Source organism: Chlorocebus sabaeus, chromosome 6 (genome assembly GCF_047675955.1).
Source record: "Chlorocebus sabaeus isolate Y175 chromosome 6, mChlSab1.0.hap1, whole genome shotgun sequence".
NCBI lineage: Eukaryota > Metazoa > Chordata > Mammalia > Primates > Cercopithecidae > Chlorocebus > Chlorocebus sabaeus.
In genome coordinates this window covers 887,153-912,867 of record NC_132909.1, presented here as the reverse complement: position 1 = coordinate 912,867, position 25,715 = coordinate 887,153, and the positions used below count along the sequence as shown (strand labels likewise).

Here is a 25,715-nt window from a genome sequence, read left to right as displayed (position 1 = left end):
TTAGCCTCCCAATTAGCTGGGACCACAGGAGCACAAGAACACACCTGGCTAATTAAAAAAAAAACAACTTTTTTTGTAAAGACAGGATCTCGCTATGTTGCCCAGACTGGTCTCAAACTATCCTCCCACCATGGCCTCCTAAAGTGCTGGGGTTATAGATGTGAGCCACAGGGCCTGGCATTATTCTTTAAAATCCAGCAGTGTGCCCACATTAAAAGGCAATGAGTTCCACACTGAGGACACAAACACCAGCTCACCATGCTCCAGTGAGGCTTTTCCTGACTTCTCTCCTGTCCTTACACCACACCCTTTAACTATGGTGCAGCCACATGGACCTCAAAATGGGTGGAGCAGAGGTGGAAATCTGGAAGCAGGTCTTAGATTATGAAAGCAAACTTTCATATGTAAATGATACTATAATGTTTAAAATTTATGAGAAATTAATAGCTAAACTTGACCTGAATATGACTGGTGATTGAAAGTTGCAGATTGCTATTTTATTGGCAGACAGTTACCAGAAAAGTCCTTTTTCCCTGTTAATTTCTTCCAAGATGATGGAGATGTGAGCAAGGGAAGCTTATTTCTGGAACCAGTTTGAAAGGTCAGTTTGGAGAAAAAGAATTCCGGGCAAAGCTGAAATAGCAATGCATATGCTAGTCGATTTTGGGGGATTCATGTGTGAGTTGGTTTCCACTAGGTAACTGGGTTCAATCCAACTGACAAACTAGAAGGTGCCCTGTAGAAACGGCCTAAAGGATGGAAGGGGGGAATTCTGCAGCGTAAATTATGATGCTTCTCTGATTCCACCGCCTTAAGAACGGAGAACTGTCGGGCTGCTGCGGATAACGCTGCACTGTACCAAGAAGCCTGTGCATCCATCCTCTTTCCTGGACCGTCTCCGGGTATTTTGCTATTGTGAGCATTCTCGCACCTGCTTATTGGTCCACAGGAAGGAAAAGTTTTGTTTGCAAAGATCTGTATGAAGCAGGGGAAAACTTTGTCAACGTGGTTTTTCAATCTATTACAGCACCATCAGCAAGGTAAAAACTTAATGTCCATGTCTTCTCCAACACTAGATATGGCTACTGCTTTGGTTTTCTTTTCAGACGGGGTCTGGCTCTGTTGCCGAAGCTGGAGTGCAGTGGTGCCATCAGAGCTCACTGCACCCCCGGCCTCCTGGCCTCAAGGGATCCTACTATCTCAGTTTCCCGAATAGCTGGAGTTATAGGTGAGTCACTACTAATTTTTGTATTTTGTGTAGAGAGAGGCTTTTGCTGTGTTGCCCAGGCTGGTCTCCAACTCCTAGGCTCAAGCAATACTCCCGCCAACCTCCCAGCCTCGGCTTCCTGAGCAGCTGGACCTAAAGGAGTGAGCCATTGAATGCTTTGATTTTAATATCCAAACCCTGAGTACAGTTTATTGGAGTCAGCCAATAGGACAAGGGGGGTAAACAAAGTTCTTTCCCTCCTCACCCCCTGCATAGAAAATATGTTTCTATTCTGCAGGCTTAATGTGTATCTGACGGTTCTCTCTGACACACCAGCTGCCAGTCTGATTTTACTGGGTGTTTTACGGGTCCTGCAATCACAAATAAAACAATAACCCCTGGCCTCCACCCAACGCTTCACATCAGTTATTATATCCCTACCCTGTCAGCGATTACAGCCAGCTTTCACTGATACCCAAAGCCTCCCGCTGCTGACTCTTGGCTTAAAGTCCCCGGATGAAAATATTGGCAGAAAGGCTTCTGGGACTTGTAGTGCATTACGCGGCGCGCATTGCTCTCTGGGAGCTGAAGTAGGTGGTGAGTTCTGCGCAGGGGCATAGGGGACCGCCTGATGAGCCGCATTGTGGAGACAGAAGGCGTTGAATGTGATTCCCCCCCGATGGGCAGAGGAGGAAAACTGGGCTGGAAACTGAGGCGACAGGTCCCAGTGGAACGCGGTGACCCAGGGCCGCGGTCTCCTGAAACGTCCGTCCGGAGCCAGGCGTTCTAATGGCCTCTGGGAGTTGTAGTCGTCGGCATCCAGCCACACGTTACCTTCTGGGATCTAGTGTCCGCCAGCACTGCGCTGGACTCCCTGGCGGAGCTTCCTTCGAGCTCAACTGCCCTGGGGCTTCGGAACTCATTCCTGGAGTTCTGTGTATTTGGAATTTCCTCTCTTACCCTGGGAAAGACAGGGCTTCCCTACCAGAGGAAACAAAAATATCATTGGGCTTTTCATTACAATTGCCATCCTTTATTCTAGGTGGAAGTGGCTTACCCTCTGCAGTAGAGAGTCCATGTTTCTCCTTAGGAGTTGTAGTTATATTTCTTTTCTTTTCTCTTTCTGAGACGGAGCCTCGCTCTGTCGCCCAGACTGGAGTGCAGTGGCGCGATCTCGGCTCACTGCAAGCTCCGCCTTCCGGGTTCACGCCATTCTCCTGCCTCAGCCTCCCGAGTAGCTGGGACTACAGGCACCCGCCACCACACCCAGCCAATTTTTTTGTATTTTTAGTAGAGACGGGATTTCACCGTGTTAGCCAGACTGGTCTCGACCTTCTGACCTCATGATCTGCCCGCCTCGGCCTCCCAAAGTGCTGGGATTAGAGGCGTGAGCTACTGCGCCCGGCCGAAGATTTTCTTATTCATTTGTAATCCGTGTAATCCACTTCATCCCAGGCCGCCTCCACTGTCCTGATAGCCCTTCCGAAGTTGATAGGAGAAGCAGCAACTGAGCTGGAGACTAGGGATGGGCGTGGCTTAACTTCAGACAGCAGGACTTCGGAGAGGAGTCTGGTGGAGATGACCTGGTTGGAGGTAACGATCACCTTCCTCCTGCAGCATCCCCTTTCCCGCTCCCCTTCTGCTGAGAGCTACTTCCACCGCTTAATAAAATCTCCACATGCACTATCCTTCAAGTTGACCTGACGGGATTCTTCCTGGACAGCAGGCAAGAACCGAGGTACCAAGAGGGCAGGGTGTAAAAGGCTGTCACCCTGACTCTCCATTGAGCTGGCTATCACTTAGCCATCCATGGGAGGCAACTGATAGAAGAATATTGTGTTTTTGGCCGGGTGTGGTGGCTCACGCCTGTAATCCCAGCACTTTGGGAGGCGGTGGCAGGCAGATCACGAGGTCAGGAGTTTGAGACCAGCCTGGCCAACACAGTGAAAGCCCGTCTCTACTAAAAATACAAAAATTAGTCAGGTGTGGTGACATGTGCTTGTAGTCCCAGCTACTCAGGAGGCCGAGGCAGGAGAATCACTTGAACCTGGGTGGCAAAGGTTGCAGTAAGCTGAGACCACACCATTGCACTCCAGCCTGGGTGACAGCATGAGACTCTGTCTCAAAAAAACCCCAACAAAACATTGTTTTTAACACAGGCCCTCCGGGGCTCCAGAGGTTGCGGGCAACCCCTGGACGCTGCTCCAGGCCAGTACAGGGTTCATTCCTGCACCACTCTCCAGGCTCTTGTACCCACTCACCTGCATGCTCCCACTCTGGCTAGCGGTTTGAGCTTGGGGTGCTGAGTAAGCAAGCCACACCCCTGTTACATCCTGCAAAGGGGTCAAGGGTCAAGGGAACTCTACTATCTCATAGAGTCACCCCCTCTCTATAATTTCATTCTACTTTACTGTCATCAGAACCTTTAGGGTCATCTGACATTCTCCTGCCCATTTAGCAAGGTCTGTCTTGTTAATGGCTCTGTCTCCAATGCTGAAATACGAGCTCTTGTTCCTGTTAGGCTGCCTCCAGGAATTCTCAAAAGATTTGATCACCTCGCGTCAGACATGGCCCTACACCAGTAGACCTCACTTACCACATCTGTGACCTTCCTTGCATTATTCCTTTACTCACTACTTTCAGTTAAGCTGTTCTGAAAATGTCAGCTTCTTTCCCATTTTCCACTCTCTACCCTTGGACTTCCCTCTGCCTGGAGCATTTTCCCCAGTAACTGCAGAGCCTCCAAAAATCCTCTTATTTTGGGGACTCTGCATTGATATTCTCCACCCTCTGGAATGATGTAATCCAAAATGTCCACAAAGTCTGCATCTTTGTCTCTTTCATGTCCCTAAAGTTATTCTCTTAGAGAGACCTCCCTGAGCAAACTATCATAAATTGTAACCACTTGTTTCGTAATATAATCTCCAAAATCAAATTCCAGACCCTGCAAGATATAGAAGAGGTGAGTTCTGTCAAACACTCAATGAAATAATCAAATATATTCCAAATCTTGCAGATAACAGAAAATATCAATTTACTCTATAAGCCTAGCATAACTTTATTGTACAAGCTTAAATATAAAAAACCCTGAGAGATGACATTTAATCACCAAACCCACTCATGAATATAGATGCAACCATCCTATTTGCTAGTAAAATTAACAATGAATAAAGATGTCGTACATCCTGAATTGATCCCCAGGATGCAAGGATTGTTTATTAGAAAATAGAGGCTGGGTGCAGTGGCTCATGCCTGTAATCCCAGCACTTGGGGAGGCTGAGGTGGGTGGATCACAAGGTCAAGAGATCGAGACCATCCTGGCCAACATGGTGATCACACCACACCATAGCAGTCCAGCCTGAGTGACAAAAGTCAGGCACGGTGGCTCACGTCTGTAATCCCAGCACTTTCGGAGGTTGAGGTGGGTGGATCTTCTGAGGTTGGGAGTTCAAGACCAGCCTGACCAACATGGAAGTTGTAGTGAGCTGGGATTGCACCACTGCACTCCAGCCTGGCGACGGAGCAAGGCTCTGTCTCAAAAAAAAAAAAAAGAAAAAAAAGAAAATAGATTAATTTTCTTTTGTAATTTACCATGGTAAATAATGTAATTTACCATGGTGCTGGATTATAAAAGATAATGCATTATCTTATTAATAAAAGTAGAAAAATGTCTAAGCATAATTTAAATCAACTGGTATTAACAAAAGTTACTTTTTTTTTTTTTTTTGACACAGAGTCTTCTTCTGTCACCCAGGCTGGAGTGCAGTGGAGAGATCTCGGCTCACTGAAACCTCCACCTCCTGGGTTCAAGTGATTCTTCTACCTCAGCCTCCCAAGTAACTGAGATTACAGGCATGTGCCACCATGCCTGGCTAATTTTGCATTTTTAGTAGAGATGGGGTTTCTCCATGTTGGTCAGGCTGGTCTTGAACTCCTGACCTCAGGTGATCCACCCACCTTGGCCTCCCAAAGTGCTACTGGGATTACAAGCATGAGCCACCGTGCCCAACTTTTTTTTTCTTTTTTTTTTTTTTTTGAGTCGGAGTGTTGCTCTGTTGCCCAGGCTGCAGTGCCCTGGTGTGATCTTGGCTCACTGCAACCTCCACTTGGAGGTCCAAAATTAATCATAGACACCAAACCACAGATTCCAAAATCTCAGAGAAGAGGAAGCAGAGTAAATACCAAAAACCTACAACTACATACATTATATTCAAACTACAGAAGGCCAAAGATAGAGAAATTCTTGAAAGAAGATGGAGGTGATTTTATGATAGTTTGTTCCTACAGAGGAACAAGGATGAGAATTAGAGTAGAATTCTTGTCAGAAACCAGATAATCAAGAAGGGAATGGAGTGAAATGTTCAAAATTTAGAACAAAAAATAAAACCCCACCCTAACATCTGTATCCAGCGATGTTATCTTTCGAAGGTGGAGGAGAATAAAGCTTTTCTCACACAAATACTAAAGAATTCATCCCCAAAGGTCCTGTTACAGGGTCCCTGCATTACATGTGAAGCAATCCAGTAGTTATTTGAAGGTCAAATTAGATTAAAGATGTTTAGGCTGGTCACGGTGGCTCATGCCTGTAATCCCAGCACTTTGTCAGGCTGAGGCGGGCAGATCACTTGAGTCCAGGAGTTTGAGAACAGCCTGCGCAATAAGGCAAAACCTCATCTGTACAAAAAGTACAAAAAAATTAGCTGGGTTTGGAGGCATGCACCTGTAATCCCAGCTACTTGGGAGGCTGAGATGAGAGGATCACTTGAGCCCGGGAGGCAGAGGTTGCAGTGAGCTGAGATCAGACCACTGCACTACAGCCTGCGTGACAGGCTCAAAAAATTTTTAAAAAGATGTTTGTTGTAACTTCTTTTTTTTTTTTTTTTTTTTTTTTTTTAAATTTATTTATTATTATTAAACTTCAAGTTGTAGGGTACATGTGCACTATGTGCAGGTTTGCTACATATGTATACTTGTGCCATGTTGGTGTGCTGCACCCATCAACTCGTCATTTACATCAGGTATAACTCCCAATGCAATCCCTCCCCCCTCCCCCCTTGTTGTAACTTCTAAGGGAGGAATTAATAATTTTTTTTTTTTTTTTTTGCTGGCAACTTTGATTAATTAAAAAATACAAAAATTAGCTGAGCATGGTGGTGCATGCTTGTAATCCCAGCTACTCGGGAGGCTGAAGCAGGAGAATCGCTTCAACCTGGGAGGCAGAGGTTGTAGTGAGCTGAGATCGTGCCACTGCCCTCCAGGCTGGGCGACAGAGCAAGACAGGCCAAGCGCAGTGGCTCACACCTGTAATCCCACACTTTGGGAGGCCAAGGTGGGCAGATCACGAGGTCAGGAGTTCAGGACCATCCTGGCCAACATGGTGAAACCCTGTCTCTACTGAAAATACAGAAATTAGTTGGGCATGGTGGCTGGCGCCTGTAGTCCCAGCTACCTGGGAGGCTGAGGCAGAAGAATGGCTTGAATCCGGGAGGCGGAAGTTGTGGTGAGCCAAGATTAAGCCATTGAACTCTAGCCTGGGCAACAGAGCAAGACTCCATCTGGAAAAAAAAAAAAAAAAGAACTGATAAACAAATTCGTCTGTGTAGCTGAATTCACAGTCGACATGCAAAAGTTGGCCGGGCTCGGTGGCTCAAGCCTGTAATCCCAGCACTTTGGGAGGCCGAGACGGGCGGATCACGAGGTCAGGAGATCGAGACCATCCTGGCTAACACGGTGAAACCCCGTCTCTACTAAAAAATACAAAAAAACTAGCCGGGCGAGGTGGCGGGCGCCTGTAGTCCCAGCTACTCGGGAGGCTGAGGCAGAAGAATGGCATAAACCCGGGAGGCGGAGCTTGCAGTGAGCTGAGATCTGGCCACTGCACTCCAGCCTGGGCGACAGAGCCAGACTCTGTCTCAAAAAAAAAAAAAAAAAAAAAAAAAAAAAACAAAACATGCAAAAGTCAACATGTAAAACTCATATGCCTTTCCATACACTAACAATGAAAAATATGAAAAGGAAATTAAGAAAACAATTTCATTTGCAATAGTAATGGATAGTAATGTATATGGTCAAATGATCTTCAACAAGGCTACTAAGACCACTCAATGGGGAAATGATGATCTTTTCAGCAAATTATGCTGGGAAAACTAAATATTCACATGCTAAGGAATGAAGGTGAACCCTTACCTAACACCAAAAACACAAATGAACTCAAAATGGAGTAAAAACCTAAACATAAGACCCAAAACTATAAAACGCTTAGAAGAAAATATAGGGTGAAAGTTTTATGACATTGAATTTGGCCATAATTTCTTGGATTTGACACCAAATACACATGTGACAAAAGAAAAATAGACCAATTAGACTAAATGAAAATTAAAACTTTAGTATATCAAACATTAATAACAAAGTGAAAGAGAAGCCTATTGAATGAGAAAAAAATACAGGTTGAACATCCCTGAGCCAAAAATCTAAAATCCAAAATGCTCCAAAATCCAATTTTTTTTTTTTTTTTTTTTTTTTTTTTGGAGACAAGGTCTCCCCTGTGGGGAAAAGAAAGAGAGATCAGCCTGTTACTGTGTCTATATAGAAAGAAGTAGACATAAGAGACTCCATTTTGTTCTTTGTTCTGGATTTGAGATACTGTTCATCTGTGACCCTACCCCCAACCTTGTCCTTGCAAGAGACATGTGCTGCGGTGACTCAAGGTTGAATGGATTTTGGGCTGTGCAGGATGTGTCTTTGTTAAACAAATGTCTGAAGGCAGCTTGCTGGTTAAAAGTCATCACCATTCTCTTTATTTCAACTACTCAAGGACACGTACACTGCCAAAGGTCGCAGGGACCTCTGCCTAAGAAAGCTAGGTGTTGTCTAAGGTTTCTCCCCATGTGATAGACTGAAACAATGCTACTAAAATGTTTATGGAGATGTCTGCATATGCATCTCAAGGCACAGCATTTTCCTTTAAACTTATTCATGTCACAGAGGTTTTTGTTCATATGTCTTACTGCTGATTTCCTCTTTTTCTTTGATCCTATTGTCCTGCCACTCCCCTGTCTTTAAGATGGTAAAGATAATTATCAATAAATACTAAGGGAACGGAGAGACCGGTGCCGGCGTGGGTCCTCTGTAAGCTGAGCGCCGGTCCCCTGGGCCCCCGCTTTTCTTTCTCTATACTTTGTCTCTGTGTCTTATTTCTTTTCTCAAGTCTCTCGTTCCACCTTACGAGAAACACCCACAGGTGTGGAGGGGCAGGCCACCCCTTCACTCCCCCTTTCGCCCAGGCTGGAGTGCAATGGCGTGATCTCGACTCACTGCAACCGCTGCCTCCCAGGTTCAAACGATTCTCCTGCCTCAGCCTCCCAAGTAGCTGGGATTACAGGCGCTGGCCACCACACCCTGCTAATTTTTGAATTTTTAGTAGAGGCGGGGTTTCACCATGTTGGCCAGGCTGGTCTTGAACTCCTGACCACGTGATCCGCCCACCTCGGCCTCCCAAAGTGCTGAGATTACAGGCGTGAGCCACCACACCCGGCCCGCCTGACTAATATTTTTATTTTTAGTAGAGATGGGGTTTCGCTATGTTGGCCAGCCTGGTTTCGAACTCGTGACTTTAGGTGATCCGCCCGCCTCGGCCTTCTAAAGTGCTGGGATTACAGGCGTGAGTCACCGCGCCCAACCCCCTGAAATAATATTTTTTCCTCTAGGGGCACGCTGATCTTTGTGGAGTCTGAAATAATGTCTCTAAACACTTAAGTGATCAGTTACAGAAAACACTCCCCAGAAATCTGGAAAAAGGCCCTTTAAGAAGGGGTAACCACCTCCCTCCCAACTGGAGGCCGAAGTCGCCATTTCCCTGCACTGGGCACAGCACCTCAGAATCCACGTTCACAGAGGTCAAAGCAGTAGACACACTCGAAAGAGCTCTGTGGCGTTTTGGCAACTACATTATCCAGAGTGCAGAGCGCTAAACGGCAGCAAAGTTGAGCCAATGACAGCCCAGGATGGGGCACTTCCGTGCATGCGCAGAGCGACGGGCCGGAACTTCCGGCGTCCTCCTTGTGGCGGTCATTCTGGCGTCTGTCCTGTCTGTTCGCCCCGCCAGTGTCTGCAGTTTGGGTCGCGACTGAGGGACGGGACAGAGAAGGCGCGAAATTGGGCCTGAGGTTCTGCGACGCCACTTCGGGTGAGCTGTGCCAGGCTCGGGATAGGAGCTGCTGTGTTCGAATGCCCACCCCGGTCGGCCGCCGCTCACCGCCTAGTCGACGGAGCTCAATGGCGGCAGTCGCGCTGAGGGACCCGGCTCAGGTGAGTGCTGCGTCCTCCGGGTCTCGCCTGCCCTCCCCCAGCAGAAGCCCTAAGGCCCAGTGAGGGATGCCTGCTCACAGCTCTGCAGCCCAGGCCCCAGTGCTCTGGACAAGGCGCTCGTGGATGGGTCCCGTTTCTGACGCCCAGTGTGTACGGCAGTGTGACGGGCAGGGTACTGACGCGTGCAGAACTTGGAGCTGCAACTAAGCCGGGGGGGATTCAGTAGCCTGGGGTCCATCTCGGGTCTGCAGGAACATAGAGTGAGGCAGAGTTGCACCTGAGGAATTTGACCGTTCTGAGGACACTGGCAGCCTTCGAGATTTGTGAACAGATAGGGACACCGGGCTAAGATATCCTAAAGCTATCCAAAAGTTGCTCAGGGGAAGAACAGGCTGAAGATAGGTAATAGTAGTTAGGCATAGGAAGACTGAGTTCTTGTCCAAGCTCGCGCAGCTGGTAAAGTCAGCACTGAGGACTGAGGTGCGGAGATAGTGCCGCCAGCCCAGGCCACCTGGCTCCAAAAGTGGGCCAGGGTCATTGGGCGACCTGAGCCTGTGGAACCTGTATGTCGTTGCCTGACTCTCGTGGTTTTATGTTTTTATAGAGTTCTATAGTGTAGAATGGCTTATGGAGCCTAATTGGTGAGTGGTGTGTGTGTGTGTGTGTGACTGGTCCTCACTTCACCCATTATGGTCTCTGAACTAGTGGTGTTCTTGGACTGCTCTCCCGCCTCTCGTCTAGCCTTGGGCCCTGGGACTTTGAGCAAATACAGAGCCCAGAGTCCTAAGTCCAGGTTAGATTATATGAAGCTGTTGGCAGCTGGGGGAAAGGAAGTGTAGGTTGTCCAAGGCATAGTTACCAGTATATGCAAAGGTTTGGAGAGGAGGCTAAGATGGTTCAGGAACCTACAATTATTTTCTTCTCATGAGAACAGGGAGCAGTGTGGTAGAAGTCAGACTCGGAAGGGTTCCCTGAGAAGATGAGTTGTCTGTTCGTTACTTAATAGTAACAGTGGGAGGTTTGGAGTGGAGGAGGGAGGTGATCTGGCTCAGGTCTTATTAGGCTCCCTGTGGCTGCAGCATGGGAAGCCGACTGAAAGACGAGGGGGAAGACCTGGGAGGAGACTACTGGGATAGTCCAGGTGAATGTGATAGTAGCTGGGCCAATATGGTGGCTGTGAAGATGCAAGAAGCACTTGGATTCTGGATTCATTTTATAAGTAGGGCTGCCTGAAATTTTAATTTTGAGGATGAGTGGAGTCAGGGATGACTTAAAGGTTTTATTTTGGCAGTTCGAAGGGTGGAAGCTCCATCCGCTAAGATGGGGAAGTCCATAGTAGGAGTAGTTTTCATTTGAGATATCAGAAGTTTTATTTTTGACCTGTTGAGACTATGAGAGTTTTCAGAGAAATGGTTCATGGGCTGCTGGAACCATAGGTTGGGAACAGTGAGGAGAGATTCAGAATGGAGACTTTTCCAAAAGGTAGTGGACAATCTGTGGACCAGAGTGGAGCTGTGGATCACATTTAGTAGAGGGGAAGCCGGCTCACAATGATAATAATAGTTGCCCAGGAATGGGAGGGGAAGGTCAAAGACTGGTCTCCTGCCTGAGCCCCTGGTTGTGTGAGGTGTTGCGACACAGCTATTAGACAGAAATGTTCATGGGGAGGGTCGGAGAGAGATTATGATCTAGCATGTGGCCAGGGCTTCTCAGGGGTGAGTAGACATGAGACGGATGTAGAGGCATAGGAGTTACACAGACAGGATGATGCTAGGACGGGTGCATATTCACCTCTCTGCAGACTCACCAGGATTTTATATTAACTCTTGGTGGGATCTGGGAAGTTTCAGTCAGGCTGTCACATTATCTTAGGAGCATAATTGGCCATCTGTGGGACTCACTGGGCCGGGGGTAGAGAGCTACTGGAGTTGGACCTTGAATTAGTGGTAGTTGTAGAGAGGAAGGCTGTGACTGATGGGACAGCAGTCACTGCCCAGGAGTGGAAGAGGCCTTGGTTATCTGAGATCCACAAGTTATCTGAGATCCTTGGTGAGATCCACATCCTTCTCTCCATCTTCTCATTTGAAAGAATACAACAGGGCCCAATAACACTGATGCCCCCTCTCTTGCCATGCAAGGATCCACAATCTCTTGTAAGGAAACTATCCTGGAAGACAAGAGATTGTGGTTCCTTGCATGGCAGGCTCAGAGCTTAGATATTTGCCCACCTGCCTGTTGTTGCTGTGGGAAAACACAATGACCAATGGGACCATGAGGAGAGAGGGGGCATCAGTGTCACTGGGCCCTGTTGTATTCTTTCAAATGAGAAGATGGAGAGAAGGATGAACAGCGGGGATGAATTTGGGTTCCTAGGAGAGATACTGATTATAGAATGAACTGTCCCAATCATGGAAAAGCTGTGTGACCTTTGAGGTTGTGGATGTGGGAATGCAGCTGTGTGAGACAGGTGTCGTTCAAAGAGTGATGTGCATGAGAAGAGAGAGAATAAACTGAGGGCCATGAACTGGAGTCATAGGGGTAAAGGGTGAGCCCGTATTGTGTCTTGGAAGATCAATCTTGGGGACTTCACGGGTATTGCCTGACAAGACAAACGTCAGATCACACACCCTCTCTATGGCCAATTCTCTCTCTAACTGGTGTTTGTGAGAGGTATAGCCTACCTGCCAAGCCCAGAGCTTAGATAGCATCTATCTGTTCACACACCTGTTGTTGCTATTCGAGGACTCAGTATCAGTGAAACTGTGGGGAGAGAGTAGGCATCAGTGGCACCGTGGCTGGTTATCTCTGCTGAGGTGGGCAATAGGGTGACCCGGGGATGGATGTTGGGGGCAAGAGGATAATGAACTCTGGGTCTGATCGTGGATTGAACTATTCCTGCTGTGACAGGGTATGACCTTTGAGGATGTGGCCATTTATTTCTCCCAAGAAGAGTGGGAGCTCCTTGATGAGTCTCAGAGGTTCCTGTACTGCGATGTGATGCTGGAGAACTTTGCACATGTAACATCCCTGGGTAAGGTCCTAGCATCCCTTCCAGTGTCTGCTTTTCTTTTTGACCCCGAGAGTTACCTCTGTCTCAGGAGTCTTACTGTCAGCCTAGTGGATCTTATTTTTCTTGTCTTCCCCCTGTCAGGATGACTGTGTACAGATTCATGGTACCTTGTGGCCCAGTTTCTGCCCTTTTCCTCTAGCTGCCATTTCTGTATGCCCACCTGTATCAGAAATTGCAGGCATTGTCATAATTACCACTTACATGAACTGTGGAGATCTTTTTACAAGACTCTCCTTTGAGTGTTTTTTGTGAGTGCTGGTCACTCCCTTGTCCTCTCTTTCCTTAAGACTTACATCATTCATGTGTTAGGTGGTAGCACAATGAGGGCTGCAGGGAGAACCCTAGTTGCTTCACAGAGTGAAGAAGGCAAGGTGGTCTCAGAGGAGGCCTGGCCCCAGTGAGTGGCAGCTGGGGAAGGGCATGACATCATGGTTGTGTTAGAATCATATCAGCAGCATTTTGTGTCCAGCAGCATTTTGGTGCAAGTGCCACTGGCCATACCTCGTTTCTACTTCTGCTTCCTTATGCAATACTGTGCCGAATTGTCGTTTCATCTGCCACTTCCAGTGTTTGGCTGCCTCCACCCTCTTGGTCTCAGTGTGTCACTTGTCTTCTCCACAGCTCACTTCTTTTCAGCGTTCTTCAGTCTTGACTCACTGTGTTGTGAGGTATGCACACAGCCTCAAATAGTCCTCCTTGATCACCAGCTACCCAGTTTCAATTGGATTTTCCTAGGACTGGACAACAGCAGTCTTCTGCATAGCACATACATCACTAGCAGACAAAGTCCTGCTGAGGACTTTGGCAGAGAGTGAGTTGGAGACCCTCCTCCTCCTGTGCTGTACCTCATCCTTGTGTCCTTTGCATGATGAGAGGACATTTCTATAATCTTCAAAAGCCCAGTACTAGGCCGGGCGCGGTGGCTCAAGCCTGTAATCCCAGCACTTTGGGAGGCCGAGACGGGCGGATCAGGAGGTCAGGAGATCGAGACCATCTTGGCTAACACGGTGAAACCCCGTCTCTACTAAAAAATACAAAAAACTAGCCGGGCGAGGTGGCGGGCGCCTGTAGTCCCAGCTACTTGGGAGGCTGAGGCAGGAGAATGGCGTGAACCCGGGAGGCGGAGCTTGCAGTGAGCTGAGATCCTGCCACTGCACTCCAACCTGGGCGACAGAGCGAGACTCCGTCTCAGAAAAAAAAAAAAAAAAAGCCCAGTACTTCAAAGCAGCCTATTCCTCCCCAGTTCCGTTGTTCCCAGAACAGTTCCATGCACTCAGTTCTTGTGTCTCACACATTTTTGTGATACATCTTTCACCTTCCATGAAAGTCAGCATGCATTTCATCAGCATTTCTCTGCTTTCAGGTTATTGCCATGGAATGGACAATGAGGTGATAGCTTCTGAGCAGAGTGTATCTACACAGGTCAGGACTTCTAAGGGCGATACACCCACCCAGAAATCTCTCAGTGAGATTAAGATGTGTGTCCCAGTCTTGAACGACATTTTGCCTGAGGCTGAGTACCAAACCACATCCCCTGTGCAAAAGTCGTACTTGGGTGGCACAAGCGTGAGAGGCTTCTGCTTCAGTGCTGACCCTCATCAGCATCAAAAGCATTACAATGAAGAAGAGCCCTGGAAAGGGAATGTGGATGAGGCTACATTTGTGACAGGCTGCAGATTCCATGTGTTGAATTATTTCATCTGTGGGAAGGACTTCCCAGCCTCCATGGACCTACTCCAACACCAAGCCACTCCCAGTGGTGAGGAGCCACACAGTAGCAGCAGCAAGCATATACAGGCATTTTTCAATGCAAAAAGTTATTACAAGTGGGGCGAATACAGAAAAGCCTCAAGCCACAGACACACACTTGTTCAGCATCAGAGTGTCTGCTCTGAAGAAGGGCTTTATGAGTGTAGCAAATGTGAGAAAGCCTTCACCTGCAAGAACACACTTGTTCAGCACCAGCAAATTCACACTGGACAAAAGACATTTGAGTGTAGTCAAAGTGAGGAATCCTTTAGCAAAAAGTGCCACCTAATCTTACACAAGATAATTCACACTGGAGAAAGGCCTTATGAATGCAGTGATCGTGAGAAAACCTTTATCCATAAATCTGAATTCGTTCACCACCAGAGACGTCACACTGGAGGAGTGCGTTATGAGTGTGGTGAATGTAGGAAAACCTTTAGCTACAAATCTAACCTCATTGAACATCAGAGAGTTCACACTGGAGAAAGGCCTTTTGAATGTGGTGAGTGCAGGAAATCCTTTAGACAAAGCTCTAGCCTTTTTCGACACCAGAGAGTTCACTCTGGAGAAAGGCCTTATCAGTGCTGTGAATGTGGGAAATCCTTTAGACAAATCTTCAATCTCATTCGACATAGAAGAGTTCACACTGGAGAAATGCCTTATCAGTGCAGTGATTGTGGGAAATCTTTTAGCTGCAAATCGGAACTCATTCAACACCAGAGAATTCACAGTGGAGAAAGACCTTATGAATGCAGTGAATGTGGGAAATCCTTTAGACAATTCTCTAACCTGATTCGACACCGCAGCATTCACACTGGTGATAGGCCTTATGAGTGCAGTGAATGTGAGAAATCTTTTAGCCGCAAATTTATCCTGATTCAGCACCAAAGAGTTCACACTGGAGAAAGGCCTTATGAATGCAGTGAATGTGGAAAATCCTTTACCCGCAAATCTGACCTCATTCAACACCGGAGAATTCATACTGGCACAAGACCTTATGAGTGCAATGAATGTGGCAAATCTTTTAGACAGCGCTCTGGCCTTATTCAGCACCGGAGACTTCATACTGGAGAAAGGCCTTATGAATGTAGTGAATGTGGAAAGGCTTTTAGCCAAAGCGCTAGCCTCATTCAACACCAGAGAGTTCACACTGGAGAAAGACCTTATGAATGTAGTGAATGTGGGAAATCCTTTAGCCAGAGCTCTAGCCTCATTCAACACCAGAGAGGTCACACTGGAGAAAGACCTTATGAGTGCAGGGAATGTGGGAAACCCTTTACTCACAAATCTGACCTTATTCAGCACCAAAGAGTTCACACTGGAGAAAGGCCTTATGAATGCAATGAATGTGGGAAATCCTTTAGCCGCAAATCTAACCTCATTCGACATCGGAGAGTTCACACTGAAGAAAGGCCTTAAATGTGAAGGGAATGCGCTATTTCTTTATTCAGTATAACAGCACTGGAGGAGACTGTGGTGGCCACCTTCCTAAATTTAAACTTTGAACATCCACAGTAGGGTATTCTTCATAAGTTTCAGGTATGTGGGAAGCTCTGAGGAGGTTCATTGTAATTTCTGATCTGCCCAGGCTTATAGCCTGATTTATGTCACTGCCAGTTTCAGAGGCTGAAGCCGTTTCACCCCTACCACCTGGCAGGTGCACACCATGTGCATGAGTCACCTCCCCACAGTGCTCAAAGAAGGAAACGTCTGTACTCTCGCATTTGCTTGGGGAAATTATTCATAGCCCAAGCATGTAGGGGGTCCTCATGTCTTTTCTCTGACTTTAGAGTATAGACTTGACCCAATTGTGGTCCAGAGAATCTGAATTGTGCTGTCAGCTTTCTAAGAAGGATTACCTTTTTTAGGAACATCGTTGGTCTCACATGATGCCTGTAATGAATTTCTCCAGATTCTGATTCACCAGCCTGGAAACTGGTTTATAAAAAAGATTTATAATCTTTTTGTAAAGGCTTTAAAAAAATTTATGCGCCTTTAATCTTGGGGGTTCTATTCATTGCGTCGAATGACTTGTAAGCAGAATAGTGATGTCAGCATGAAGGGGTGAATAGATTTTGTGGAGATCTCAAACTTTCTGTGCTCAGAAGGGACAATTGTGATGGCAGAAGACAGCTCTTTGTCCTGTATTGGTCTAATTGGCCTGCTGCCCAAGGCCTCAAAGTAAAAACTGCCAGGCTTTGTGTTCCTGTATTGTGGCCTGCTGCGGTGCCATTTTTGTCAGGTCAGAGGTCACCATGAAAAAGAGGCAGTTGTGACAATCCCCAGTGCTTCTGTGAACATGAATTTTGTTCAGTTGTCCACAAGAGATCCACGTAATTCCTAGCACTGTTGAGGGAAATCTATTTCCCAGGTCCTGCAAAGGAGCCATGTGCCGTGACGTATAAGTCAATGTAGACTTGTGCCATTTGTTGTCAGACTATAGGTGTAGAGGTGAAATTACAGGAGCAACTGTAATTGGGACAGAAACTCCAGGTAAATGGGGAGTGGAGAAGACTGCAGTAATTAGATGGAATGCCGCCTCTTTTTTTTTTTTTCTTTTTTTTTCTTTTTTTATTTTTTATTGTTATTATACTTTAAGTTCTAGGGTACATGTGCATAACGTGCAGGTTTGTTACATATGTATACTTGTGCCATGTTGCTGTGCTGCACCCATCAACTCGTCAGCACCCAGGAATGCCGCTTCTAAAAGTCCATCTACAAATTTTCCAGTGAATATGGTTGTGTGGGATCAGTGCATACAGAAATTCTCAGGATCTTCTGTTTACTGTCACTGAGATCATTATCAGAAAATAGTCTGGCCAGGCACGGTGGCTCACGCCTATAATCCTAACACTTTGGGAGGCCAAGGTGGGTGGATTGCCTGAGCTCAGGAGTTCGAGACCAGCCTGGGCAACATGGTGAAACCCTATCTCTACGAAAATACAAAAAATTAGCCAGGCGTGGCAGCATGCGCCTGTAGTCCCAGCCACTCAGGAGGCTGAGGCAGGAGAATCGCTTGAACCCAGAAGGCGGAAGTTGCAGTGAGCTGAGATTGCACCACTGCACTCAAGCCCAGGCGACAGAGTGAGACTCTGTCTCCAAAAAAAAAAAAAAAAAAGTCTATAAAGGTTTCGTGGCTCCTTGTATCCTCTCTGGGCTGTTCACCTCAAGGCCATTGTTACGCAGGTAGGAGAACAAGAATAGAGAGGAGGATCATTCTGTAGTCCAGGGATGTGGCTTTTGTGACTCAGCCAACATTTCTATTAATTCAGGTGGCAACAGTCTTCATTGCTTGCCAATTTGCTGCCCCTGAGGCAAGGTTGCCTCTCTCAGGGCATGAGGAGAGAGAGAGAGAGAGATGGTGAAGTCCCTATCAGGTTGCCAACCTGATCTAAAAAAAAAAAAAATGGAACATCTAGGCTCTTAATTTTGAGCCACGTTTTAAGGCTTTATGAAGGTCTAATTTGTGTAACTGACATGCAACAAGGTACACATATCCAAAGTGTACAGTTTGGTAAAGCCATGAAACCATCATCATAACCATAAAAATGAATTTATGTATCACCCATATATTTACCTTGTATCCTTTTATAACCTTTCTCCCTTCCCCAGCTCTTCAGGGTCAACTGATCTCCTTTACAGTAAATTACTTTGCATTTTATGGAATTTTTAGTGAGATATATACACACACACACACACACACACATATATATATACTTTTTTTCTTACTGGTTTTCTTCATGCTGTATAATTGAGATTCAAAAATGATGAATCTTTGTATTGCTGAGTATCATGCTGTTCTATGGATAAGTCACTGTTTATCCATGTGTTTAGGGGCATTTATATTACAGATTTTTGTATATTACGAATAAAGCTGCTGTAAATACTTGAATTCAGTTCTTTATATGGATATGTGTTTTATTTTCCTTGTGTTAATAACTCAAATTGTAATGTCTTAGTTACAATGTAGGTGAATGTTTAACATTTTAAGAAATGCCAAATTTGATCTAAATGGATGTTTCCTATTGTAGTCTCACCAAGGGTGTATGAGAGTCCCAGTTCCTTTACATCCCTGCCAGTGCTTCATGTGGCTAAATTTTTTTGTTTTAGCTCTTTCAGTATATGAATAGTGGTATCTCACTGTGGTTTTCATTGCATTTCCCTAAAACTTTATGATATTGAGCATTTTTTAATGTTTTTATTTGCCACCTGTGTAACTTCTTTGGTAAAATATCTGTTCATATGTTTTCCCTACTTTTTTTAGATGAGTTAGTTTGTTCATTCATTTATTTATTTTTTATTTATTTATGTATTTTGAGATAGAGTCTTGCTGTGTCGCCCAGGCTGGAGTACAGTGGCATGATCTCAGCTCACTGCAACTTCCGCCTCCCAGGTTCAAGCGATTTTCCTGTCTCAGCCTCCTGAGTAGCTAGGATTACAGGTGCGTGCCATCATGCCAAGCTATTTTCTGTATTTTTAGTAGAGACGGGGTTTCACTCTCTTGGTCAGGCTGGTCTCGAACTCTGACCTCGTGATCCACTCGCATCAACCTCCTAAAGTGCTGGGATTACGGATGTGAGCCACCATGCCCAGCCCAGTTTATTTATATTTTAAAAAAAATAAAAACACAGTGCAGAATAACTGTCTTTAGTAACAAAGACGTGTTGGAATTTTCCTCGCTCATTCTTCTATGGTATAGTTTCTTTGCTGTGTTAAACAATTCTTTTTCTATTGGAGGATTTTTTCTCTCTTTTTCTTTTCTTTTCTTTCTTTTTTTTTTTTTTTTTTTTTTGGAGACAGGGTGTCACTCTGCCGCCCAGGCAGAGTGCAGTGGTGCCATCACGGCTCACTGCAGCTTGGACATCTCAGGCTCAAGGGATCCTGCTGCCTCAGCCTCTCAAGTAGCTGGGACTACAGGCACATGGCTAACTGCCTGGCTAATTTTTTATTTTTGTAGAGATGGAGTTTTGCCATGTTGCCCAGGCTGGTGTTGAACTCCTGGACTCAAGAGATTCTCCTGCATTGGTCTCCTAAAGTGCTGGGACTACAGATGTGAGCCACCATGCCCAGCCCTCCATTTTTTAAAATTATTGTTTATTGATTTTTTTTTTATTTATTTTGAGACAGAGTGTTGCTCTGTTGCCCAGGCTGGAGTACAGTGTCACAATCTCGGCTCACGGCAACCTCTGCCTCCCAGGTTCAAATAATTCTCATGCCTCAGGCTCCCAGGTAGCTGGGACTACCTGTGCACCACCACACACAACTCATTTTTGCATTTTTAGTACAGACAGGGTTTTTCCACGTTGGCCGGGCAAACAGCTTGGCCTCCCAAAGTGCTGGGATTACAGGTGTGAACCACCATGCCTGGCCCTAATTTTTAATTTTCTCTTAAAAATTCCTCACCACCAGTTCCAGAATTTGCGTGGGTGTGGGTGTGGGTGTGGGTGTGTGGGTGAATGGGTGTAGACAAGGTCTCCCAGGCTAATTTTTAATTTTCTCTTAAAAATTCCTCACCACCTGTTCCAGAATGTGTGTGTGTGTGTGTTTGTGTATGTGTGTGTGGGTGAATGGGTGTAGACAAGGTCTCCCAGGCTAATCTTTTAACTCCTGGCCTTAAGCATTTTTCCCACCTCTGCCACCCAAAGTGCTGAGATTACAGAGCATGAGCCACTGCACCTGGCCTTTTCCTTAATTTTTTGTGCACAATATAATGCCTGTATTTCCCATACATTTTTTATTTTTAATCTGCATTAACATGTTCTCTGTCACTTTCTTAAGTCTAAGCATTCAATAATGTATTAAATTAAAACTAGGTTTGTAGTCTTTGCCAATTTCCTTAATATAAATGCTCATGTTATAGTCAATATTCTTTTTGATTTTTGGTCTATCCTTATTTGGTGATTTTAGATAGGTCGTGGTTATAAGGTTAGAACTATATACATATAGATATATGTATACCAATACTTTTGGTTTCATTAAGCAGACATTTACTGAGTGCCTACTTGTGTAAGCATTTTACTAAAACTACCTATTAAATCTCCCATCTTCCCTACTAGATTCTAAGGTTTGAGAAAGCCAAGGCCTTTTTTCCTATTCACTACTGTGGTCCCAGTTCCTAGGAAGATCTTAGTGTAAGAGGCCCTGAAGAAACATTTATGCAAGCTACATAAAGGAGGGAAGTAAAGAATCCCAGTCCCAACACTGGCGTTCAAGTGTGTCCTACAGTCCTGGAAGGCCTGTCCGTACAAAGTGTGAAAAACAGGAGTTTTGGAGTGACTTTTGGGTAGCATGAACAAGAACTCACTTTGGTAAAGGTTTTGTTTATTCATGCCTTCTTTCAACAATAGCACTCCTCAGCTAAGCATACAGTCGCGCTGTTGCTTCCAGCTGTCACTTCTTCCTCCTTTCTGTGACCCTACCCATACTCACCTCCAACCCTCCTACCCCCTCTCAGGCCATGGATCCACAAGGCCAAGGTTACCCTACTCTTCCAACCCCAGCCGTGGTCAATTTCTTTTTGCCTTTTTTTTTTTTTTTTTTTTTTGGAGACGTAGTCTCACTCTGTCGCCCGGGCTGGAGTGCAGTGGTGTGATCTTGGCTCACTGCAACCTCCACCTTCCTGGTTCAAGCGATTCTCCTGCCTCAGCCTCCTGAGTAGCTGGGACTACAGGCGCCCACCACCACACCTGGCTAATTTTTATGTTTTTAGTAGAGACGGAGTTTCACCATATTGGCCAGGCTGGTCTCAAACTCCTGACCATGTGATCCTCCCGCCTTGGTCTCCCAAAGTGCTGGGATTACAGGCATGAGCCACTGCACCCAGCTGCTGTGGTCAATTTCAAACTGCCATATTGATGTCACTGAACCTGGAGTTGGGAAGACTTTCTGGTAACACACCTTTGTATTGTTTGCAATACACTGATAGAGTATCCACAGATAGCCAGAAGAGTAAAGATGACAATAAAACAGTAAAATAATCAGGAAGTGGCAAGTTTTAAATATTTGTTTTTTAAACAGTTTTATTGAGATACAATGAACTTAAATTGTATGGGTTTTTATCCTTCACCTTAGAAGGGATTCAGTTGTGTATTTTTAAAATATATATTTTGATGTTTTTATACGTCTTACATTCCCAAAACCAAATGTTTCTTCCAGCCTATTCAATTTATCCTTCGCAACATAAATTAATGATAGAAAGACATATTCTGCCCTTCTGCCCTTTGTAGGGGCTATTTTCAAATATGCCTATAAATGGAAGACATCATTATAAAACCTGATGAACCCTTTCCCAGTCTTCTATCATTTATCTTTTTTTTTTTTTTTTTTTTTTTTTTTTTGAGACAGGGTCTGTCACCCAGGCTGGAGTGCAGTGGTGGATTTATCATTTTGTGGTCATTCTTTTTCTTTTTTTTCAGCATTAACTATCAAGCAATTCATGGTTGTTCTTGTTTCATCTGTCCCTATGTGGATTTATAATTATAGATATTTCATTAAAGGCATAAAGTCTTCAGATTGCATTTCTAAAATTTAAGGACCCTTTCCTAACTATAAGATTAATATACAAAATAAAACTGTATGTGTACAAAATTATAAATGTTTTATATACAGTACTGAATCATATCAACTGCTGCTTAAGACAGATTGCTATCAGCATCCAAAATATATTTGATGTTTAGTAGGTATGTCTTTGAGTTTAACCTATACGTACTGCTTACTACTTTAATATTTATGTAACGTTGCTAAACTGCTTGTACATTAGAACTTCCCAGATTGTTGATTTGGCTTATTAAATCTCAGATTCTGTTCAGTGTGTTCACCACTCACTCTGCTCCCCAGTCCCCAGTATTTCCTGTATACTAGATATTGGTGAAATGAGTGATTAAGATCTGTTCCAAATGGACAGGTTTATGGTGGTGACAAACCTGGAAACAGTGTGTCCTTTGCTACCACATGAGCAGCCTGGAAATAAACATTACAGGTATTGTGTGTGCTGGTTGTGAGACAGGTGTGCAGTGGTGACAGCACAGCCTAGCAACATACACACACATCTGTGGCATACACTGACAGATGTAGGAAACTGACACCCCCCCAGCACAGCCTGGAGCCATATGTGTATGCCATGTCCACAACAGAAAAGATGTATAACAGACCTGAAACACAGTCATGTACACAACACGCAAGGGACCTGTGAGACGGGATGGAGATACTGACACACCATAGCAGTCTCCACAGAGACTTGTGGGACAGACATGTGCTAGGGACAACCAAAAATCTGATGTGTGGGGCCAGGTGCGGGGCTCACGCTGGTAATCCCAGCACTTTGGGAGGCCGAGGCGGGCGGATCACAAGGTCAGGAGATCGAGACCAGCCTGGCCAACGTGGTGCAATCCCATCTCTACTAAAAATACAAAATTAGCCGGGTGTGATGCTGCGCACCTGTAATCCCAGCTACTCAGGAGGCTGAGGCAGGAGAATCGCTTGAACCTGGGAGGCAGAGGTTACAGTGAGCCGAGATCGTGCCACTGCATTCCAACCTGGGCAACAGAGCAAGACTGTCTCGAAAAAAAAAAAAAATCTGATGTGTGGGTCACAAACACAATTGCAGTATTTCTATGGGCCAGTTGTGAAGAGGCAGGCACAACCTGATATGGTAATACTACTCCCTACACCCCTCACTGCGTACTAGAGGATGTACTGATGAGGGAACTGGTTCATACACCAGCACAACCTGGAAATGCACTTGTCTGAGCAGATTTGACCTAGGAAGGAGAATATGATGTTTATGGGCTTTATAGGAGGGCTCAGCCCAGATTCAGCCAGTTTCAGAAGTAATTGGTCAAGTACAGGTGGGAGAAGGAATGCTCTTGGGGATTAGTACTCATTGTCAGTCACTGATTTTACACAGGGCTGGGGAGGAGCAGTTGGGACTAAGGACACCTGCTAGAGGGGTTGGGAGGCAAAAGCCAGAGATAAACGACATGATGGTCATGCTGGACATTCTCAGTTGTTCTCTCCCAATGTCTGCATAGTGACTGATAACTGAGTGACAGTTCAGTATGGTGTGGAGGAAGCATCCTATGGCGGTGTTTAGATGGAAGACCAAAAGGACCCTAGGAATGAATCATTGCATGTGGTTGTGAGAGAGTGATGTGTTTGGAGTGACACCAGGGACCCTGTTGGAAGTGTTCAGGCAAGTGGCAATGCTGACCATGGGAAGCAAGTTTGCGGAGAAGGACTTGAGGCCCCAGGTGGCCGTGTCCCAGTGTGGTTACTCATGTTCTGAGCTTAGCAGACTTGGCAGAGTGGAATCTGCCCAGAGTCTCCTGCATTTCCAGTCAGAGGAATAAAGGGACCAAGGCAAGCCAACCCAGTTCAGCGTAGACCTCAGCTGCTTATGTGAGAAACACACTCACCCCAAACCCAAAGAATGGACTAAAAGGCATGAAGAACAGCGAAAGTGAGACTTTCATTAACAGTTTTGTGGGCCAGGCGCGGTGGCTCAAGCCTGTAATCCCAGCACTTTGGGAGGCCGAGACGGGCGGATCACGAGGTCAGGAGATCGAGACCAGCCTGGCTAACACTGTGAAACCCCGTCTCTACTAAAAAATACAAAAAAACTAGCCGGGCGAGATGGCGGGCGCCTGTAGTCCCAACTACTCGGGAGGCTGAGGCAGGAGAATGGCGTAGACCCAGGAGGCAGAGCTTGCAGTGAGCTGAGATCCGGCCACTGCACTCCAGCCTGGGCGACAGAGCGAGACTCCGTCTCAAAAAAAAAAAAAAAAAAAGTTTTGCAAGATCAAGGGGTCTGGTGTAGGCAGGCACATCTAGGGTAGTCACAACAGGTAATTTATCTCCTTGCTCTCAAGTCCCTCCTGTCAGTTACTCACTGGTCAAGTACTATGGGGTTACAATCTTCCCAGATGTCATCTAAGTTTCATTATCCCCCTTATAAGGTTAAACCCTGGTCCCCTTCCCTGCTTAAGTTTTTATTTCCAATAATGAAACTTTCTTCCCTTTTATGTCCCGAACCCTCCTCTACATTCTGTGCACCTATTGTGACCTTCTAGGTGCATGAGCCATGCGGTTTGTTACATTTGCAGGCTGGCTGTCAGTCCTTAGATTTATCATGCCTTGAAAATGAGCTATTTAAAATATTTTCTCACACTTGGCAGCCGTGGTCATGTATGGATGTTGCTTGCCCTCTCTGAACTGCAGATACATTAAGAGACAGGAATGATCATTCCTCTCTACTCTTTTTGGGGGGAAGGAGGAATAAGTAAATGAGGTAATCCTTAGGAAGCTAGTCAATATTAGCTCCACATGAAAACAGTAGTCTTGGCCAGGTGTGGTAGCTCACGCCTGTAATCCCTGCACTTTGGGAGGCTGAGGCGGGTGGATCACGAGGTCAGGAGTTCGAGACCAGCCTGACCAACATGGTGAAACCCCATCTCTACTAAAAATACAAAAATTAGCTGGGTATGGTGGCGCGCACCTGTAATCTCAGCTACTCAGGAGGCTGAGGCAGGAGAGTCGCTTAAACCCGGGAGGCAGAAGTTGCATTAAGCCAAAATTGCACCATTGCACTCCAGCCTGGGTGACAGAGGGAGACTCCATCTCAAAAAAACAAACAAAAGAAAATAGTAGTCTTGATTGCCAGCATCCAGGGAAGTGTGCACAGTGCTGTGGGGAGCCTGAGAAGGGCTCTCAGAAGAGTCAAAGGGAAATGGGGTCTGGCACCAAGCACAGACAGAATAGAAAGGTAGTGGAGCTGGATTCCCCAAGACCCTGGGTCCTGCAGTCTGGGTTTGAATCCAGGATTCCCTATTTCTCTCCATGGGTTTATAAGGAAGCGACACACTCTTGGGGGCTTTCTACTCCTGTGCAAGATGGAGATAATGAGTGGACCCATCCAGGGGCCATGAAGATGATGTACAGAGCTGAGGTTTACAGAGCATGGGTCAGAGAGGGCTTCATGCATAGCCACTGTTGTGGTGGTGGGCAGCTGTTAGGGTTGTGATTGCCCTCAACTCATGAGGGGAGGGGAGATTCCTTTGGGAATGGGGACCAATGGGGAGAGGGGAATGGAGATATTTACAGCTCAGACCCCATTTTCAAGGGCTGCGGGTCTCCCTCACCCACCCCATGTACTTTGCTTATCATACCACTGGGCTCCTGGCCCAACCAGCTTCCAACCTGGCTGTCCCAGCCAGGAGGTCCTACGGGGCCACAAGGCCCAAAGATGTGAAAATATCCAAACTGAAACAGAAAAAAACCCCCAAAAAACAGAATACTACCAAAAAGTGTGTTCTGGAAAGAGAGGCAAAACTGAGACAGAAGCAATATCTGTTTAGATAATCCCAGAAAATTTTCAAAAATTGGTAA

The 25,715-nt window shown here is 45.8% G+C and overlaps 1 protein-coding gene across 2 annotated transcripts; it reads left to right on the top strand.

The window, feature by feature from the left end:
• Positions 1–8,938: 8,938 nt before the first annotated feature.
• ZNF551 (zinc finger protein 551) lies at positions 8,939–18,225 on the top strand. Of its 2 annotated transcripts, XM_007998391.3 has the most exons (3): positions 8,939–9,514; positions 12,422–12,545; positions 13,948–18,225. In XM_007998391.3, the coding sequence occupies exons 1-3, from the start codon at positions 9,434–9,436 to the stop codon at positions 15,750–15,752; spliced, it is 2,010 nt and encodes a 669-aa protein (XP_007996582.3). In that variant the 5' UTR covers positions 8,939–9,433; the 3' UTR covers positions 15,753–18,225. The 2 variants fall into 2 exon arrangements, with proteins under 2 accessions (XP_007996582.3, XP_007996583.3); XM_007998392.3 differs by lacking the exon at positions 12,422–12,545 and having other exon boundaries at positions 8,940–9,514.
• The last annotated feature ends 7,490 nt before the right edge of the window (positions 18,226–25,715 follow it).

Coding starts and splice junctions, on each gene's coding strand:
- ZNF551 (XM_007998391.3), top strand. CDS start 9,434: ATGCCCACCCCGGTCGGCCGCCGCTCACCGCCTAGTCGACGGAGCTCA. Junction 9,515..12,421: donor CGCTGAGGGACCCGGCTCAG/GTGAGTGCTGCG, acceptor CTGCTGTGACAG/GGTATGACCTTTGAGGATGT. Junction 12,546..13,947: donor TGCACATGTAACATCCCTGG/GTAAGGTCCTAG, acceptor CTCTGCTTTCAG/GTTATTGCCATGGAATGGAC.